Below are 21,349 nucleotides of genomic sequence, written 5' to 3'. Positions count from 1 at the left end.
CATCCTAGGGGAAAAAATAAAATAACAGTGCTCACCATAAAATATTTGGAAAATACAAAAGAATACCAAGAGAACCTAAATTAGCTATAATTTCTTCACACACAAAAAATGTACTATTAACATTTTGATGTATTTCATTTCCTATTTCTTCTCTTTATATATGTAGTTTATGGATATATCTTTACAATGTGACCCAATATTAAAATAATGAGAAGAAAGCAAATTTTCCCCAGTCATTGAGAATTATTAACAATCTAGCCACAATAAATAAACATTGTTTTACAAAACTGAGATTATTTTTTTCTCTAAGCCTATTTTATTAAAACCCCTATAAAAAATATTCTCACATTACTAAGGATTTTTTCATTGTTTCTCATATATGTACACTGAATTGATATACCAGTTGATGAACCAGTTTCATTATTATTGAATAATAAGACTGTTACCAATTTTTGCTTTATAAATAATGCTGCAATGATAATTTTTATGTCCATTTCTAAACATTTTCTTAGTATACATTTTAGAAATGGCATTATGGGATCAGAGAGTATTAAGTATTTTTAAGTTTCTAAATTTCTTGAACATGATACTATCAATTTATCCTCCAGAAAGTGTATATTATTTTACATTACTCTTTTCCCATACCTTTATCAACACTAATATTATCTTAGCCTATTTTAAAGGTAAAAAATGGAATCTTTTTGTTTTGATTGTATTTTTTAAACTTTCTAGCAAGGTTTGGCATAATATTATGTGAAGTCTCTAACAAGTTTCAAGAGTAATTTACATCTCTTCTTTAATATACTAATTGTCCTTTGCCATTCTATTATTGGAAGTAAAAAAATTCTATTAACATATACTAATGAAAAAAATGAGATATTTGATAAAACTCAGCCCTAGCAAATATGTGTCATATCCCATTTAAAATGTATAAAGTTAGTAGGAGTATAAATAGGCATTATTAGTAAAGGACATAAGCAATTTGTCAATAACTATCAAAATTTTAAACTTCACCATTAATGTGAATATGTATTACATATATATATTATATATACTGTTTAATAGCCAAAAAACTGGAAATAAAGCAAATGTCTACCAAGAGAGGATATTTTAAATTATGGTAAATTCACACAAAAGATATAGCCCTTAAAAAACGAGTTGGATTTATCTCTGTGCTAGCGTGTTTAAGCACAGAATATATACACATATATTACAGCAAATACATATTTTAAATATTTTGGAAGAATATACATAAAACTTTACTGTAGTTTCCTTGAAGGGTTAAGGGAGTGGGAAGAACGGGAAAGAGAGATCTCTTTCCATTTTATGCCTTTCTATAATTCTGCATTTTCTAACCACATGTATGTTATTACTTTTGTTTTTCAATCGTCATTTGAGACTAAGTGGTAAAATAATGGGTTATTTTTATTTTCATTAATTCTATGTACTAATAAAAAAAATTAAGTGTGATTTTGAAATCTAATACTTATATTTTCCAGTTTGCTGTTCTTAACAAGTGAAAAACTATTACATATATATGTGCTTTATATATGTATACATGTATTTTCAACTATGAACCAAATGGCAAACATATATGTATATTTAACTAAACTATCCAAAAGGCAAACCTATGTTTTCAAAACATATATAGATCATTACATACACAAAAGTACCTAGAAATTGCTAGAAATGGAGTAAAGCATAAAAGCTTCATAACCTTTAAAAGAATGTCAGCAAATCCAAGGACAAGGCATGATCAGCTGAGGACCACTGGTTCTTCTAAAGCTTTGTATTCAGCCATGTTAAGGGAAGCCACTTGCTGATCCTCCAAGATATTAAAAATAAAAATGTGGAAGAAGGGCTCACCCAACCTTCTTTATTTAGTTCATTTTTATTTTCACTTACTTTGTCTAACCTCTACTATTCTTTTTTTACCTTTCATGCTATGTTAACTTCCTCACACCATATGCCATCTGTTATTTTTATTCCTAGAATAATCCAAAGAGCAATGGCTAAGAGTCAGAAAACTTGCCTCCTTTCTTGCTAATTAGTTGTCTGATACTGGGCAAACCTCAGGGCTCATTTTTTTTCATGTGAGTAGGCATCAAAAGAGTAGTTGAACCAGAAGTCTTTTAAGATTCCTCTGACCCACTGACTATAATTTCTAAGGTTCCTTCCAGCTCTAAAATTTTATAATTTGGGAGTCCAGAGACAGGTGGAGAGGTACTAAGTATTTTTCACTATGATTTTGATGTAAATTGAGTTTAATAATATATTCAGCATTTCTTCATTCCTAATATCTTCTGTACTATTCTGAAAACTTATATTTGTACAAAATGATCACCAAGGTAGGTAACTTTTGAGTCTAAGTTAGAAACTGTTAAATCTCATCTTAACAAAAATAGATATTCTTCCATACCTAAAATAATTTTTTAGAATTATTTCTGGGGCTAGTTAAGATTGTTTTTTCTTAACTGAAATAAAATTAACTTTTAACAAATAAGTGCATTGCTTTTTCAGTGTAAGAGCATTTTAGTAAAACAGTGAACAAAAACACATGTGCCTTTGGATCAAGCCAAAAAATCAGAAAGTTTACACTTTAAGGGCACTTAGAATGACACTCTTGTCAGGCTGATAGCAAAACCAGAAAAGCTCATCCATTTTAGCAGTGTAACATAACCCTGAGGGGAGTCTGTCAATTGAAGCGTTATCACACTTTAAACTCTTTTACACTCAAACTGTCAGTTATCTATCATTTTGCTTTGGCGATTCAGCCATAGTAAACACAGACACCTATAGTGACTTTGTAATTGGCCCTCATTACAATACCAAATTACCTTGAGGGCTTGGGAACAAGAAAAAGAATGTTCATGTATGCCTATGAGCTAAGAATTCTGAGGTAGAATTAGGTTAAGATAAATAACTACATGTAAGTATCTTCAATTATTTATATTGCTAATATTAAAAAACAAAAGATTTGTTTACTTTAAAACAGAAACTAAATGCCAATGAAAATTACTTTTTACTTTTACAGGATTCAAACTCATGACAGTGAAGATCAATCAAAAAATAATCAGCACTGCAGGATTCTAGAGGATTACACAAAATAAGGCTTTTTGCTTTTTTTTTAGTTGTATGAAAGACTATATGCTTTTAATGCACAGTCTTTTGACAATGATAACAAATAAATAATAAATTATGTTATCATTTTCCCAAAAACAATAAAAAGATGACAATGCCAGCAAGTTTTCCTGCATAGACAAAAAACAAATTTCAAGAATTTGAGGAATCCAGTAGATCAATTAGCCACTTACAGAAAGAAGTCCACTTAAGCATAAAATTTCTGAGGTTTTACCATGAAGAGCCTTTTCTCTATTTTTTTTAGCACTTGACTTTTTAATATTTTCATCTCTCCTTAAAGAGAACTTTTTAAATATACAGAGTGAAGAGACTGCATAGTTCCTCAGTTTGTTAAAAATAACTTACACGTAAATAAATACAAATAGAATTTCAACAATGGTTTTGATTCAATAATCTGTATTTTCTTCCTGGCTCTGAACAAGTTACTTAAGTTTTTCCACTGAAGTTCCTTAGTACTTATACTTCATATTCACATGTTTGAATATCTATTGGAAGCATCTTTTGAATATCCCCAAATAAAGCTTGATAAATTTCCATCTAATAAAAGAAAGCATTGAGAAAAAAAGCATAATTAAAATAACTTATTTACATTATATGGTAGGTGATATATCAATTAAATGAAACTCTAGGGGCAATAGCTCATAGCTCTTTGTGTAGAACCAACTCTGTGACAAAACACTAGTGAAAGCTATACAACATTCAGAATGTATTAAAATATCATTGGTCATTTTATATACTCTCTATGTATGGTTCATCAATAATTTCTAGGTATAATTCCAGACTTGTAACTTCCATTTTAGAGTAAAGTAGTTATCAAACAGGTACACAGACTACTTTGGCAAAAAATTATTTAAAATTCATATGTCTTTGGTAAAAAAGACTTCTCTATTTCTACCTAGCTCCAATTCATGTATTCAAGATTTATCTGGAAAATTTTAAAACTACCAATGACATATCTTTGAAGTTAATAATTCATAATGTTTTTTGGAAAGAGAAGCTTGTGTTAACCAGAATTAGGAGATAGGATAATCATTATATTTCTCATTCCATTAAAAAGCACTTTAAAATTTGCTTAAAGAGAGAGCCTAAACTATTTTCCTTTGGAATTTTTAAATACATAAAATATATTAACTAGATCTAATTAAACTAAATCATTTAAATACTTTTATTTCCTCATATGACATCAACCATATTTGACTATTTTTGGTAGAAGAACTTAGAAGTAAGAAGACATCTGATTAAAATGGAAATTAATTTCAAGAAATTAAATACCTCCAATCTTTAGGACAAAAGCCCATACATAACTTTAAACTTAAATAAAAATTTTCTTACGGTTAAATTATTTTTCAAAAAATATCAATGTGAACAATTAATTTGATTTTCATAATTTATCACTGAAATACATAAAACACAAAATGAACACATTAAAAAATTGAGTAATTTAAATCTTTTTAGCCTTATTTTTTTCTCTGAAACAAAATAACTTTACTCACATTTTTTCCATCCAGCAATTCCATGCACTTTTCATTTCTATTGAAGTTACCTACTACTTCAGGATGGACACAAGTATGATCCCTGCTGGAAAGAATAGTCATTGGGACCCCTGAGTATGCTGTCCTCCGGAGCTCTCTAGTAATCTGAGCAATCTGCTTGTGTGTACGTGTCCCAAAATATATTTTTGGTATCTTGGATTTTGCCCCCTGATCCTTCTTAATGGCATTTGAAGAATCTTGACCGTTTCCTTGTTTAGTAGAACAATAGCACCTAGAACAATGACCAGAGAGCTGTACAAAAAAAAAAAAGAAAGAAAAAAAAGGAAGATAACTAATGTCTGGACTACCATAAAAATGTTATCAAACTTCTCACAGAATCCGAACCCGTAAGTAATAAATCATAACTGCCAAATAAAGAGAAATTTCAAGATATTTAAAATTTTCCATTAAAGAAAAAACTACAAATTCCATTTCAAATTGGTTCTCTTTCACTTTTAAAAGTTATAAATGATGTTTCCATATTTGCACTGGTTTCTAACATACCACTCCAACTTTCAAATTTCAAATATTTTAAGTACATTTTAACTTTCCTCTCAAAATTATAAAAATAATAAGGCAAAATTGAGGTCAACTTTAATTTTTGCTTAGGTGAACTTATCATATTGCAGTTTAGAGTTGATAGTGCTATTTTTGTTCACAGCATAGCCCAATCAAATATCTTATGATATATGAAAACATTAAGAACTATTTTAAGTATAGCTTACAAAAGAATAGAAATATCAAGTTGAATCGAAAGCATCACTAAACAACAGGTAAAGAAGGGAAAACTATTCTCTAGCAAAGGTATAAAAATGAATGCAAATTATTAACATTTAATAAGGTTGCTTATATGGAACAAGTATGTATAAAATTCAATTACCACAGAATGTAAAACCATCAGTAAAATTATCATTCAGATAGCTTCTCTGGTAAATTTTACTCATAATTCAGTTTCATAACTGAAATAGTTATATAAATGTCTCCTTAAACACACACACTATTTGGACTATCAGGAATACAGTCTAATATTTACCTGATTTTTTCTCTCCTGTTACTAAACTCTTGAAAGTAAAAGTTTAATGTTATATATTAGAACTCATGGGTTCTTAATAACTACCACGTAACACAACCTCTATTACTACATGAGACAGAATGTAGCCTCTTTCAAGAGAAATACTGTAAAATGGTTAGTCTATAGAAGTGGTCACTGATGAGGGAAAAAGCTAAGTAGCAGAGAAGCTTAAGAGAATTTATATTGAAGAGTTTTAGTTTAGTAGAATGATTATAGCACTTAACTGAGGGTTTTTAAAAAAATTATAATCAGTAAGATTAGCCTTCATAAACAAATGCTAAGTCATAGCATGTTACACCACAATACTGGAGATCAAACTGTCTTTTAGCCTCAACTCAGTGGAAAAGCAAGTTCAAATTACTCCCAGTCTCGCTCAACCTTGTCCACCATTAAATATTACAATACATGATAGAATGGATGTAAATGTGACCCTTCTGGAACTGTCACTCACTGGGATAAAAGGTTCACTGATGTGCCAAATAAATAGTCAGTCAAAGATAAAGTTACAGCCATGCTGGAATTGTTACATTCCCTTCTCAGGTTGCCATTAACAGCAGATTTCATTACAGAGTGCTGCCACATTAAATAGCTAGTTCCAAATATCCTGCCTTCTATATTGAATAATTACTTATTCACTGAAAGGATAAAAAGAAGAGTTATGAATGGAGCTCTTGTCAACAGTGAGGCAGGAAACAGCTGACATGTGGTTTACGTTACATATGCTGCAATATCTAACAATTTATGGTCACACAGAAAATGGGATGTAAATTATATCATGGTATTTCTGACTGAATTCCTTTTTGGTCTCTGCGATGATCACATTAATTAATTAATTAACATACTAAAATAATTAAGGTAACTCTAGGTAGCAGAATTAGTTTACTTTTTCATACCTTCAATCTTTTCATTCGATTATACTATTTCTCTTCCCTATGATACAGTTAAATTCACTCTGAATATTAGAATGCTCGGGTCCAATGCTTTGTTATATACCATATGGATATCTTAATCCAAGCATAAAACACACTAAAATGGTCTTTTCCCAAGGCTTAGAGAGATCATCTACTTTTTGATGTAACACCAACATCAATTCCACTTAAAACTTTATCACCTATACCATTTAATTCCACATTTTTTCCTGACCAAAAATCCAAACAATACAGAAAGATGCAAAATAAATCAGGCCCTCCAACCAGAAATAATTCAAAATAACTTGCAGACTTTCATGTATGTATAAATATACCTTCCATACATTTTTTTTCAAATAAAGAGATGCTATTATACAGCTTTATGATTTGTTGCTTTGTATTCAAATGTTTTAATTTTTTAAAAGGATGAATTTGGCACTAATAATTTAAATAAAGAATGTGCTTATCTTAAAATGTTATTCTAGTAGCTGTACTAACAAAAACAAAAGAACTAGTTTCAGAAAATTTTTCCCACTAGAGCAGTATTTAGGTACTTTAAATTTGCTTTTCATTCCATGATGAGAAAATTATAAACTATGACTAATTTATATTAAACTTTTTTTTAAGATTTAAAGTGCTTGAAATAATAATTATACCACCTATGAACTTAAAGCTGACTTCTCAAGAATATGGTTTTTCAATGGGTGGTTGGGCAAGCAGAGTAGAAAAAGGAAATTAAAGAAAGTTGATTCTTTTTCTAAAGTTATATTTAAAAGAAATTATTTATTCAGGAGTGATCTTCTATTGAAGTTTCCATTTAATGGATTTGGTACAATCATATTTGAGGATGGAAAACACTAAATGTGGCAACAGAACAGAAGTTTCAAAAAGACGTTTATTTAATAACAAAAGAGAATTATATGTACGCAAATCAGCAACTTTCAATGGTATAAGAAAACTAGAGAAAGAATCTTGAAAATAGCAATGTGAGGATTTCATAATATCCTCCAATTTAATTAAAGGCTAATACTTTAAAAGATAGATAAGACACTTTAAGAAAGATAAAACACACGGGCTCCCCCAAACCTGCAACCTTTAAGACCTATAAGTGGCTGGCCTAAGTGGTAGAACAAACTTCTTTAAGAGATGGATTCTTCTCCCATAGCTAAAAAATGTCTAAAATTCTTTCACTTCCACAAAAGGCAAGAAAACCCAACCCAAATAATAGCATACATCTATTAATATTTAAAGAGAAATATAAGAAATACATGTGGGTGTGATAGCTGTATTATTTCCATAGAGAATTGTTTAAAAGTACATTTCAAATCTATAGTAGCCAAAACTGTTCTTAAAAGGTCAGTAACCAAGGAGTTTTAGAAAATGTTCCATTGTCTAACAGTTTCTATCTATTCCCTCTCTTGTCATACTATAAAGAGACGTATATTTAAATTTCTCGAAAGGATGAAGAAAGATTATAAGATTTGATCTTGAAAAAAAGGTCAACTCTTGCTTCCTTGCCAGTATTCCTTTCAAAGCCATAATTAGAAGTTCAAGTAGATTAAGATATTACAATATCTACCTCTGAAGTTCCATAACTTTCTCCAACCTCTTCCCATAACAACAAAATTACTATACCTAAGTACTTGAAAAGTAAAAATGAGCATGGTGATTAAATATGTTTAGAAATAGAAAATGACAAAGGAATAGTTAGAAACTATTTCATTGCCAGAGAAGTTATGCTGCTAATTCATAAATCAGGGGAGCTTCTAAAAGAAGACTATGAAATGAATTCTAAAAACAGGCATAAAGGGTATACTTAACATGAAAAATAAGTATATAAAGAAGAAGAGAGGAAAAGAGACCAAGAAAAAGCTTATTTGTATGAAATAAGGGGAAAACTAGGCCAATAATACAGTAATTTGTACTTTTCCACAACTTTCCATATGTGCATATATTGTCTTTCAACCACACTGTAAATTCCTTTAGGACAAAAACTGACTTACTTCTCTTTATATAACTCATTCATTGAGCATAGAGTTTTGCACATAACTATAAGTTTAAATTTTTTTAATTGCTAGACTACGACTAATGTCCCCAAACCACATTTGCACCACATTTTATCTAACAGATGATTAACTAATGTCCTAATGTGAAGTTCTTCACATATCGAAAAGTTACTTCAAAATAAAAAAGTTAGCTTTTAAAAGGAAAAGTACAGGATAATTTGTTATTTTTCAAGGCCAAAAGAAAAATCATTCGTTATACTAATATTTGGGCAACTTTAGTTTTGAGTGACAAACTCATATCCTGATATATTCATTATTAATGATAACTATCATTTATTAAGGCTATCCCTGGCTAAGCACTTTACATGTACTATCTCATTCATTCATTAATTCATTCAAGAAACATTAGAATTCCTGACATATCAAGCCAAGTAGAAGACAATGATAATTGTCACCTTATCTCATTGACAAAGAAAGAGTGCTTACTTTTTAATTGTTCTATAAAGTGTAGTTTTTGGAGTTTTTCAATACTAGTTTTACTCATGAATTAAAGAACTGTTTAAAGTTAGTTCTCTATGTACACAATTTTCTGAATATAATTACAAAATATTCCTAAGCTATAAAATTAACTTCATAAAAACTATCTTAACTTATTATTGGCTGACATTTAAATCAAATATTTTCTAACAAGATTCTCATTATGTTTCAAAAGGAAAAAAAATTCTCAAGAGACTCTTTAGAGCAAGTGTCAACAAATTCTCTATAAAGGTCCAGAAAGGAAATATTTTAGGTTTTGCAGGCCATATGATTGCTCTCCCTATACAGGAGAATATCTTTTAAGATCCCAATGTAGGGAAGGATTTCTTAAAAAATACAACAAAAGCACAATGACAAAAAAAAAAACCTCATTAAAATGTCGAATTTCTATTTAAAAAGACACTCCTCTTTAAAAAAAAGAAGAGTAAAAAGAAGGTATGAACTGAGATGATATCTGCTATATCCATAACATATAAAAAATTCCAACAAATCAATTTTAAAAAGACAAACCCAGTAGATGGCCAAGAACAAGAAATCATAGGGAAAAAAAGCTGAAAGGCCAATAAACATCTGCGCAAACTAATGTTCAACCTCATAACTAATTAGGAAAATACAAATTAAAGCCATAATTAGATTCCATTTCACATCCACCAGTTTGTTAGAAAGCCCATGAAGAAACTTTCATAATTGCTGGTCTATGAATAAATTGGCACATCCATTTTGGAGAGCAAACTGGTGATTTAGTGAAATCAAAGATACATAAACCCTCTGACCCAGCATGACACTGTTAGGTATATGTGCTAGAGAAACTGCACATTAAGACAGATATAATAGTGATATTCTTTGCATCACTGTTTTTATAGTGAGGAAATCAAGCTAATTGCATCAAAAGAAGAATGGATAAATAAATGTGGGGTTTTTCAATCAATGGAAAATATACATAATGAAAAAATATAAATCATAATCGCAAGTATCAGCATAATAAAATATCAAAAAATGTTAAGTAGGCAGAGTATGACTTAAATAAAATATTATTCTTCCCATAAAATTCCAAATAAATTGATGATAGGAATAAAAACATAAAAACTGTAAGTAGAGAATTAGGAATCCTCACCATGGTAGATAACTCTTAGAGCTAAGAATTATGGTAGAGAATATACCTGAAAAATGCTAAAAGTACTGCAAAGGAAGCATAGCACAACAAATATACACTATTATGGTTACTCTTCAGCTGCTTAATGCTTAGCAGAATACCTTCCTGACCAAAAGTTTTCAACCAAATTTATTAGGAAATAAGTTCTTAAATTAGAGTCTATGGACTGTTACAGAGGGTTTGAGATCACTCAGAAACTACAGACACAAGTTTGCATGCATTTTTAGACAATGAGTATGTAACACTCATCAGGTACTCAAAGAAGATTGTGACTTATTTTGGTGAGGGCTTTACTCCAAGATTTATGTCTGATTTTATATTGAAATCAAATGGAAACAGCATTTTCTTTACAATTCATTCTGTAAAGGAATAAACAAGATGATAGTCCAAAGAAGATAATTTTATAAAAGTTCCTCCATTGCTTATAAGTTCATTTCTTTTGATGTTTGTTAATTATCTAATATTAACATAATTCTAAAACAGTTTAGTAATATTAATTTCTAATTCCATTTTACAGATGAAAAAAGAAAATTCTAAAAGTTTGTCAAGTTACTACAAAATACATGATAAATTTGTGGAGAAGTTAGAATTCATAATCTTAAATCTTAAAGCTTTAAGAGGATCATTTTCATCTACCATTTAACTTGGGGAAAATGCTGCCTTTTTTATTTCAAAAAGTCGTGCACATAAAGAGGTAGTGGTAGAAAGCCAATGGACGTAGAATTATACTCCAATCTTTGAGGCATAAAGAACTGGGTTTATTGTTAATCTTTATCAACCATTTGTTGTTGTCCAAGCCATCTAAACAGGTACCGAATGTCTGTTGTGCAAAATCTCACAGAAGCACACACCCTAGTAAGATAGCAAAAGTGACATAACTATACCTTTTCAACTATTCTTTTAAAAAAATTCAAACAGTAGTAGTACTCTATTGCTAGTTTCATGATTAAACTGCACAAAGCAGCTGTTTATCCACTCACAGCAACCAGCAGGTGAACCTGATTCAATATTTATCACAGGCTTTCACAGATCACTGCTAACCAAGCAAACGTTTTAATTAAGCTGGAACTTGCTTCAAAGAGCTCATTCAAGATGTCAATCAGCAGGTAAGAGATCAGATACAGTGTCAGGTGAGAGTGTGTAATACAAATCCACAACTTTCTTCATCCCATCGCTGTAAATTAGCCTGCTCTAAAGTTCAGAGTCTGATTGTAACAGACTGCCAGTCTCCTGGAATGTGTAACTGAAGTCACTCAAATTGTATTGTGAAGGTTGTAAGCAATATGTTAAACTGCAATGGGCTAGCACATTAAGACAGATCCTTTTCACGGTTGTTTTTTGATACCATAAGTGTTTGTTACCCTACTCTCCACTTACTGTTTACTTTCTTGCCTAGTGTAAATGGGAATTCCTTAACACAGTTGCCCCAGTTTCTAAAAAGTTTGCTTTAGTAAAATTAATCAAGAAAGATCCAAAGTGTTATAATTTTTATCTAAGTTAATGCTTGAACAATCTAATTATCTAAAAATTCTCAGTCTAAGATCAAACATATAAAAATGTCCAACCTGCTATAAAGTAAAATTCCCCTGGATTCACAATACTTTACAAAGATGTGACTATAGCAAATTAATCCAAAGGTATAGTGATGAGTCACACAGACCACCCTCATAAGAAATAACTGGGGTGTTTATAAGGAAAAAAGAAGAATCAAAGGGGAGAGAGATGGAAAAAGGAAAGCTCTTCCTTAGAGAAGAATGCCAGCTAAAAATTGTAAATAAAATGATAGAATTTTCTAAAATCTTCATTTTGCAACTACCATGCAATAACTGATTCCTGCAAGCTACCTAATGGATGCTAAAATTATTGGCTGAAAAGTTATTGCAAAACAAGATACTCACAGCGTCTCCAAGTGCCACCCTACAGATTACTTACTTACTGATTACAAAAGGAAAATGTGCCTTTATAAGGGAGAGACCTGGGGGTCACCACTTAAACAAAGCGGTCAAACTTGTCATCATTAGTAGTGAGATAAACTGGCATTATGTGCCTTTTGATGTAATATAATAAGAAATATGCTTGTGTACTCTTCTTAAACAAAACTATACGATTATAAAATCTAAACAATCAAGACATGAATCAAAAAGGACCTAAATATACAAGCCTCTAAAGCAGCACTACCCAATAGAATATTCTGTAATGATGGAATGTTCTATATCTGCACTACTCAATACACCTGCCACTAGACACATGTGGCTATTGAGCACTTGAAATGTGATTAAATGCAATGGAGGAACTGAATTTTAGTTTTAATTAATTAAAATAAGTAGTCACATGTGGCTAATAACTACTGGACTAGACAGTGTATATTTAAAGTGTTATCACAGATTCTACATTTATTTTTTTTTCCTTTTTAAAATATTTTTTAATTAATTTATTTTTATAGTGACTTTGTTTAACGAAATCCAGTAAGTTTCAGCTGATATTTTAACAGTAAGGCATATATATATTACAGGTTCTACATTTAATCTGCAAAATAAACAAATGACAATAACCAAAATACTTTAGAAAAAAAAAGATTGCAAAGAGTGGTATATATCCTTATATATGTAAGAATTTAGTGTATATGATAAAGATGCTATAGTAGGCATCTCTTCAGACATGTGTCCAAGCCTTTATTCTTAATATATATAAAGCAAAACCAGGAGACTTTCAGTCAAATATGGCAGATTAGGCACACACATTTGCCTTCCATTCCACCTTGAACACCACTAAAATAAACTCAGTTTGCAGCTGAGGTCTCAAACTGGAAGCTCACAAATCATATCTAGTTGAAAATCATGTTTTGGATGGCTACAACGAGTTTTATAAATTTGAACTACTTAAAAATTATGAGATGAAATCCATAGTTTTGGCTTCTTCTGGAAATACTGGATGATTGGCCACGCTGGGTCTATAGTCCTAGAGGGCAGCAGTCAATGTTGAGTAGACTGCCACATTCATATAAGGCATATACACTTGAGATATCACAATCCCTACCATTTAAAGAATTTAATCAAATGCACTTTGACTCCTTCATTCATTTTTGCTACCTATTGATCATTTAAGTTGCTAACCCCTGGCACAGACGTACTAAAAGGAATAAAGCCACAATAACAAAGAGTGTGAAAGAGGGGTTCACCAATAAATGAAAGAGTTCAACAAGTTTCTGGAAATTTGGGAGTAGATAACTGATAAAAGAGGTGGAGAGGCAGCTTACAGAGCAAGCTGCAAAACCCACACTGCTAGCAGCTGACCTCAGTTTCTGGTGGGACTTCTTGAGGCAACTATAAGCACAGCATCTGTGGATTGCTTGCTGAATCTTAACAGGTGGTCCCAGAGGGGCACAGGCTGAGGCTAAATTTGGCCTACAGTTGAACCCTTCTCAGGACTGTGCCACTGGACACCTACCAAACAAAGCCACACTAATAAGACCAGAAGACTTAAGAGTTTCACTTAATATACATAAACAGACAGAGAAAGGCAGCCAAAATGGAAATATGAGGAAGCAGAAACCATATGAGAGAACAGAACAGAGATCCAAGACTAATGCAGTCAAGCAATCTGACAGATGCAGAATTCAAAACACTGGTTATAAAGATGCTCAATGAACTTAGGGGAAGAGTAGATGAACTCAGTGAGGACTTTAACAAAAAGACAAAAACCATAAAAATGGAAATGGAAATTATAAAAGAACCAGTCAGAAATGAAGAACACATCATCTGAGATGAAGAGTTTATTAGAGGGAATCGACAGAGTGGAGGAAGAAGAGGATTGAAACACTAATAAAGAGGATGGGAAAGCCAAAGACACCAAACCAGAACAGCAAGAAAAAAGGAATCAAGAATAAAATAATAATTTAAGGGGCCTTATTAAGGGCCAAAGTTAAAGTTAACGGCATCTGTGCATGTCTTCGGGGTACCTGAAGAGGGAGAACAAGAAATTGAAGAGCTACTCGAAGAAATAATGATAGAAAACTTCCCTAACCTGGCGAAGGAAATAGACTTACAACCCCAGGAAGCTCAGACAGTCCCCCAAAAAATAAACCCAAAGAGGTCCACACCAAGACACATCATAATTAAAATGCTAAATGTTAAATACAAAGAGAGAATCTTAAAAGCAACAAGAGAAAAGCAATTAGTTACCTACAAGGGAGCTCCCATAAGACTGGCAGCTGATTTCTCAAAAGAAACTTTGCAGGACAGAAGGGCCTGGCACAAAATATTTGACATGTTGAAAACCCAGGATCTACAACCAAGAATATTTTATCCAGCAAAGCTACCATTTAGAGTCGAAAGACAGATAAAGAGCTTCCCAGACAAAAATAAGCAAAAGGAATTCACCAACACCAAGCCAGTATCACAGGAATTCTTGGAGGGAATTCTTTAGGAAGAAAAAACCATGTATCAAAATCATGAATGGAATGGTATTAACTACATATCTATCAACGACTACCTCAAATAGAAAAGAATTAAGTGCTCCAACCAAAGGATAGGGTAGCTGAATGGATAAGAAAGCAAGACCTCTACATATGCTGCCTACAAGAGACTCACTTCAGATTAAAAGACACACAGACTAAAAGGAAGGGGATGGAAAAAATATTGCCTTGTTGGACCTAGAGGGTATTACATTAAATGAAGTAAGTCAGATAAAGACAAATATCACATGATTTCACGTACATGCAAAATCTAAAGAACAAAATAAACAGCAATAACAACAAAAACAGAAACAGGCTCACAGATACAGAGAATATTTTGAGGGCTACTAGACAGGAGGCGGATTAAGGGGATGGTGAAAAAGGGTGAAGGGATTAAGAAATACAAATGGATAGTTACAAAATAGGCATGGAGATATAAAGTGTAGCATAAGTAGCCAACAATGTTGTAATAAATATGTAAGGGGGAAAAAGGGTACTAGATTTAGTGGGGTGATCACTTGAGCTCTAATCACTATGCTGTACAACTGAAACTAATATTGTATGCCAACTATATTGAAAAAACTCATTGAATTTTACAATGTAAATATGAGCAACTAATCGTCTACTATAGTCCAATAAAACTGGGGTGGGAGAGATATAATTAAGGAAAAATAGAGAAACAGCACCTTTTAACTCTCAGAGGTTTTGAAATGCTTGCTCCAAGTATCAATGAAAACCCCACATTTTAGGTCTTTTTAATTTGTTAATGCAGTTGAAAACACAGAGTAGTCATGATCTGCTCTGGCCTGATAAACAGCCATGTACTCTATCAACTCTGGAATCATGAAATTTTTTTTAACTTATTACATTAGATGAATTCAGTCATTTGTCCAATAACTCACTGTAAAAGTAAATAAATACAATTATTGCTTATTTTGCCATCTAAAGATATCATAGTTCTTCAATCATAACATAAAATGTCAAAGATTTTATTATATTTAACTGATTTATTCAATTATTCAAAACTTTTTAGTTGCTCTCAGAAAGCATACATTTGAAACCTAATCAGAAAATAAGAGGAAAAGTGTCAATTTTGCTTAAAGGAAACTACTGGTGTTTTATGGAGATAAAAAAATAAAAAAGAGGTGGAGAAATATGAAGCACAGAATTCATGACAAGTATGATAAATGGAAGTTGGGAACCAACCTGCCCACTGGAACCCTACTTAGTAGATCCAACAGAGGAAGAGAATGATAAATAAAGCTAAAATCAGGGGGATAATCATTTTAGAAAAACAAGATAAATGACCTAAACAACATCCCTAATTATCTATCTCTTCCACTCTCTGATACAGAGCACAGGCAGTTAGTTAATAGACACCAGATGTCTCTTCTCTAAAAAGCTGAATTGAATATTTGGAAAGCTAAAGCTTCTAGGGCATATTTAAGCTTAAATGTTGGTTGGCTTCTCTGAATAAAGTTCTTCTCATTCTGACTTTTAAAGAATCCACAGTCTTGTAACCAGCTCTCTGACTACCTAAAATAGTAACTTTGCCCTCACTATATCCCAATAGCTACAAAACATTCAATTTACACAAAAGCCTACATCAGTTACCCAATTCTTTTGCCTTAAATATGAACTAGCAATCAAAGATAACCAGCATATAAGAAAACCAACAGTGTAAAAGAGAATGAGCAAAATAGAAGATATAAAAATTCACGCTGAAGGAAACTCATATAATTTAGGGGTCATTTAAAAAAACAAGTAAACTCTCATTACACTATTCAAAAAAATAGTACATCCTTTGAAAAAAGAAGAATCATAGTATAAGAAAGAGCCCCACGAGACTAAAATTTGCTGAAAACAATAAAGGGGTTAAAATTATCAAAGAAATAACAAAAGAGAATTTTCGTAAGTTGAAGTCTGAGCCATCAATGTAATAAAACCCACTAGCTAACTAGCATAGTGAATGAAAAAAGGTTTACCTAAACATCCAGCCATATGAGAATATAAGCATATATTATAAAACGGCCATTCAACAGAATGCAATGCAGTCGTTTTTAATGACATAGAAAAATATTACATGACATGAAAACAGAATCCTGATTTATTATTATGAAGAAAGGTAATTGGACATTATTTGTCTCCTAACAAACATGCAACACTAAGCGTATAGCACTCTGTGTTATTCCTGAAAAATAAAAAACAAAAAACAAGGACAAAATCAAACCTGAAACTAATTCAATCTCTAGATCTAACTACCATTACTAGAAATACGGGGATAGAGGATGCTCTTAAATGACACCATGAGTATAAAATCAAATAAATCCTAAATTTGTGAAATCCTAGAGGACAAATAATGCATCTTTTTCAATAAATAAATGACATCTTTCTTAAAAGAAATGTCATGCATGTATCTTGTTTGGATTCTGATTTTTTAAAAGCCAACTCTAAAATGACATTTTTTGTACAATCAAAGATAACTGTAAACAGGCTGGGTATTAGACAAAGAATTACTGTTAAGTTTTTTTGGCTATAATAATATTATCTTTAAAATGTCATTGCTATGTTTTTAAAAAGTCTTCATCAATTAGAAATATATACTAAACTATGGGCAAACAGACATAATGCTAGTTTCTTTAAAATATTCCAGTTTCTCACCCTTTCTTCCACCAATCCCTCCCCAACAACATAAAAAACCAACCAACAAACAAACAAACAAAACAATGGCATGGGGTAAATATAACAGGGAGGTCAAGTGACAAAATATTGATAACTGTTAAAGCTAAGTGATGGGCACGAGGTTCACTATACTTTCTTCTCTCTGCTTTGTGTATGAAATTTCCTTAATAAAAGATTTAAAAATAAGAAAAGCTTACAAATTCTCTTTTATAAAACAAGCACGACATTGATCCTAACCAAATCTAGATAAACTTTCTTTTACCAAAAAATATCAAGAAAGGATGTGGTTCCATAGTATAGCAGTTAGCACATCTGCTTTACAAGCAGAAGGTCTGGGTTCGCGCCCCAGGGGAGCCACAGTCCATGCATGGTCTATGGCCATGCCACCCTGAACAAGCCTGATGTCTGATCTCGGAAGCTAAGCAGCATCAGACCTGGTTAGTACTTGGATGGGAGACCACCTAGGAAGACCAGGTGCTGTAGGCATAAATAATAATAATAATAATAATAATAATAATAATAATAATAATATAAAATAAATATCAAGAGAGCAATATCAGGAATAAATATTGAAACAATGAAATCTAATAGCAAATAGAACTCTTCTACATGTGCATGTGGTATGCACCCACACACACAAAATCCAAGAACAAAATGATATATCAGGATTAAGACACCTCTTATAGTTTAACAGATTAAAAGATAAAATGTGAAAAATCATATTCATGTCTATAGTTTAATACTCATTCTTGATGAAAATGCTGAATAAAATAAGAATAAAATGAGTCTTTTCTATCATGACAAAAATTATATATAAATATGTAATTTATAGATATAATTTCCAAAGGTCAGTATCATGCTAAATAGTGATAAACTAGAAGCAGTCCCCTTAAGATCTCGAACAAAATAAAGATGACCATACTTTCCAGTGTGCCTGGAACAATCCCAGTTTATATATGTTGTTTCAGTTTAATTAATAATAATGCTCCCTACCATCTTTGGTCTCAAAAATGTCCTGGTTTGGACAATAAATTATATGATCATTCTATCTGCTATTATTAGTACACTTAACACTTTTTTTTCTGGAGATATTATATAAAATTACAACGGAGGTAAAATGATCACTATTTACAGAAGATTTGCTTGTATACTTAGAAAACCTGGGAAAACATATTGAAATTATTACAGTGAAATAATTCATTAATATGGCTCAGTAAAAAAGAAATTAAAGTGGTTGATTAAAAAAAAATTAAGTCTTCATATATAAAACCACAACTAATTAGAAAATATAACTAAAAAAAGTCCCAGTTATATAGAAATAAAAGATAAATCATCAAAAATTAATTTACAAAAACATTTAAGTAGCAAGTGGATGTGTTAATTAACTAGATGCGGGGAATTCTTTCACAATCTATATGTATATCAAATCATCATGATGTACATCTCTAGATTACTTATAATATCTAATACAATCTGAATTCTATGTAAACAATTGCTATACTGCATTGTTTAGGGAATAACGACAAGGGAAAAAAGTCTGTACATGTTTAGTACAGATGCGACCATTGTAGGCCCAATTACATAGTACATATCAGCAAAAATGTAACCTTTTCCCGAATATTTTCAACCTGTGGTTGGTTGAATCCATGAATAAAGAACCTATGAACACAAAAAGCTGACTGTAGATTAATCCACTACCATAGCTGAAGACATCAACACTCCTCTGTCAGAAATGGATAGACCCAGCAAGCAGAAAATTAGTAAGGACATATTTAAACTCAACCACACCATCGGTCAACTGTATATAATTGACATCTATAGACTACTTAATCCAACAACAGAATACACATTCATCTCAAGTTCACATGGCATATTCACCAAGATAGACCACATTCTGAGCCATAAAACACACTTTAATAAATTTTAAAAGTAGAAATCATACAATGTCTGCTCTCAGATCACAATCAAATTAAACTAGAAATCGGTAACAGAAAGTTAACTGGAAAAATCCCAAAATATGTGAGGATTAAACAACATACATCTAAATAACACCTGGGTCAAAGAAGAAACCTCAAGAGAAATTTTTTAAAAGTATAAAAATGAAAACACAACTTATCAAAATATGTGATATGCAGCGAAAGCAGTGGTTAGAGGGGAATTTACAGCATTGAATGTACATATTAGAAGAGAAGATCTAAAATCAATAACCTAAGTTTCCACCTTAGAAAACTAGGGGGAAAAAAGAGCAAATTAAAGTCAAAGTAAGCAGAAGACATAATAATAATCAGAGCAGAAATCAATAAAATTGAAACCTGGAAATCAGTAGAGAAAATCAATAAAACCAAAAGCAGCTTCTTTGAGATCAATAAAATTGACAAATCTTTAGCCAGGCTAACTAAGAAAAAAAGAGAGAAGACAAACTTTACTAATATGAGAAATGAAAGAGGGGACATCACTACAGAGCCTATGGACACTGAGGATAATAAAGAAATACTATAAACAAAAACTATAAACTCCATGACCACAAATTTGATAACTTAATAAAATGGACCAATTACTTGAAAGACAAAATTTGCCAAATCTGACACAAGAAGAAATAGTAGAAATAGGCCTACATCCATAAGAATTAAATCAATAATTAGTAACCTAAAAAGAAAGCACCAGGTAGACCCAGATGAGTTCACTTGTAAATTCTACTAAATTAAAGAAAAAAAAATTATACCAATTCTCTACAATCTCTTTCAGAGGACAGAAGAGGACAGAATACTGTCTAACTCATGTGCAAGGCAAGAATTACCCTAATATCAAAACTAGACAAAGACGTTAAGAGAAAACATATCAATATCTTTCATGAACACAAATGCAAGAAGCCTTAACAAAATATTACAAATCGAATCTGACAATGTGCAAAAAAATTATACACCAAAACCAAGTGGATTTATCCTAGCTGTGCGAGGCTAGTTCAACACCTGAAAATCAATGTAATCCATCACATCAATAGGCTATAAAAGAAATTTCACATGATCGTATCAATAGATATAGAAGAAACATTTGACACAATCCAACACTCATTCATAATAAAAACTCTCAGAAAACTAGGAATAGAGGGGAACTTCCTTTACTTGATAATATCTACAAAAAGCACTACACTAACCATCATGCCTAATAGTGAGAAACTTGAAGCTTTCCCAGGTACAAAGCAAGGATGTCCTCTCTCAGCACTCCTTTTCAGCACCGTTCTGGAAGTTCTAGCTAATGCCAGGAAAAGGAAATAAAAGGTATAAACTTAAAAAAGAAGATATAAAACTGTCTTTGCTTGCTGATGGCATGATCGTCTAAGTAGAAAATCAGAAATAAAAAAAACCCAAAAAACTTTCTGGAACTAATAAATGATTATACCAAGGTTACAGGATACAAGGTTAATATATAAAAGTCAATTATTTTCCTATATACTAGCAATGAACAAGTAGAGTGTGAAATTAAAAACACAATACCAATTATATTAATACCCTAAAAACAAAATACTTAAGTATAAATAAATCTAACTAAACATGTACAAAATCTATATAAGGAAAACTACAAAACTCTGATGAATGAAATCAAAGAACTAAATATACAGAGAGACATTCCATGTTTACGGAAAGAAAGACTCAATATTGTTGAGATGTCAGTTCTTCCCAACTTGATCTATAGATTCAATGTAATTCCAAGGAAAATCCCAGCAAGTAATTTTGTGGATATTAACAAGCTAATTCTAAAGTTTAGAAAGTCCCAGAATAGCCACACGATACTGAAGAAGAACAAAATTGGAGAACTATGCTGCCCAACTTCAAGACTTACATAAAAATTGAAAAAAAAGAGGAAA

The 21,349-nt window shown here is 31.4% G+C and overlaps 1 protein-coding gene across 1 annotated transcript in view; it reads right to left on the bottom strand.

Annotated features, from left to right (window-relative positions):
* The window catches only part of BRIP1 (BRCA1 interacting protein C-terminal helicase 1), a 161,007-nt gene that overhangs the window by 111,011 nt on the left and 28,647 nt on the right, over positions 1 to 21,349 (bottom strand). Inside the window, exon 7 of the mRNA XM_006924906.3 lies at positions 4,635 to 4,925. Coding sequence (XP_006924968.2) covers positions 4,635 to 4,925 — 291 coding nt within the window. The remainder of the gene's footprint in view (positions 1 to 4,634; positions 4,926 to 21,349) is intronic.

Source organism: Pteropus alecto, unplaced genomic scaffold, assembly GCF_000325575.1.
Source record: "Pteropus alecto unplaced genomic scaffold, ASM32557v1 scaffold98, whole genome shotgun sequence".
Taxonomy (NCBI): domain Eukaryota; kingdom Metazoa; phylum Chordata; class Mammalia; order Chiroptera; family Pteropodidae; genus Pteropus; species Pteropus alecto.
This window is presented reverse-complemented; position numbering and strand designations above follow the sequence as displayed.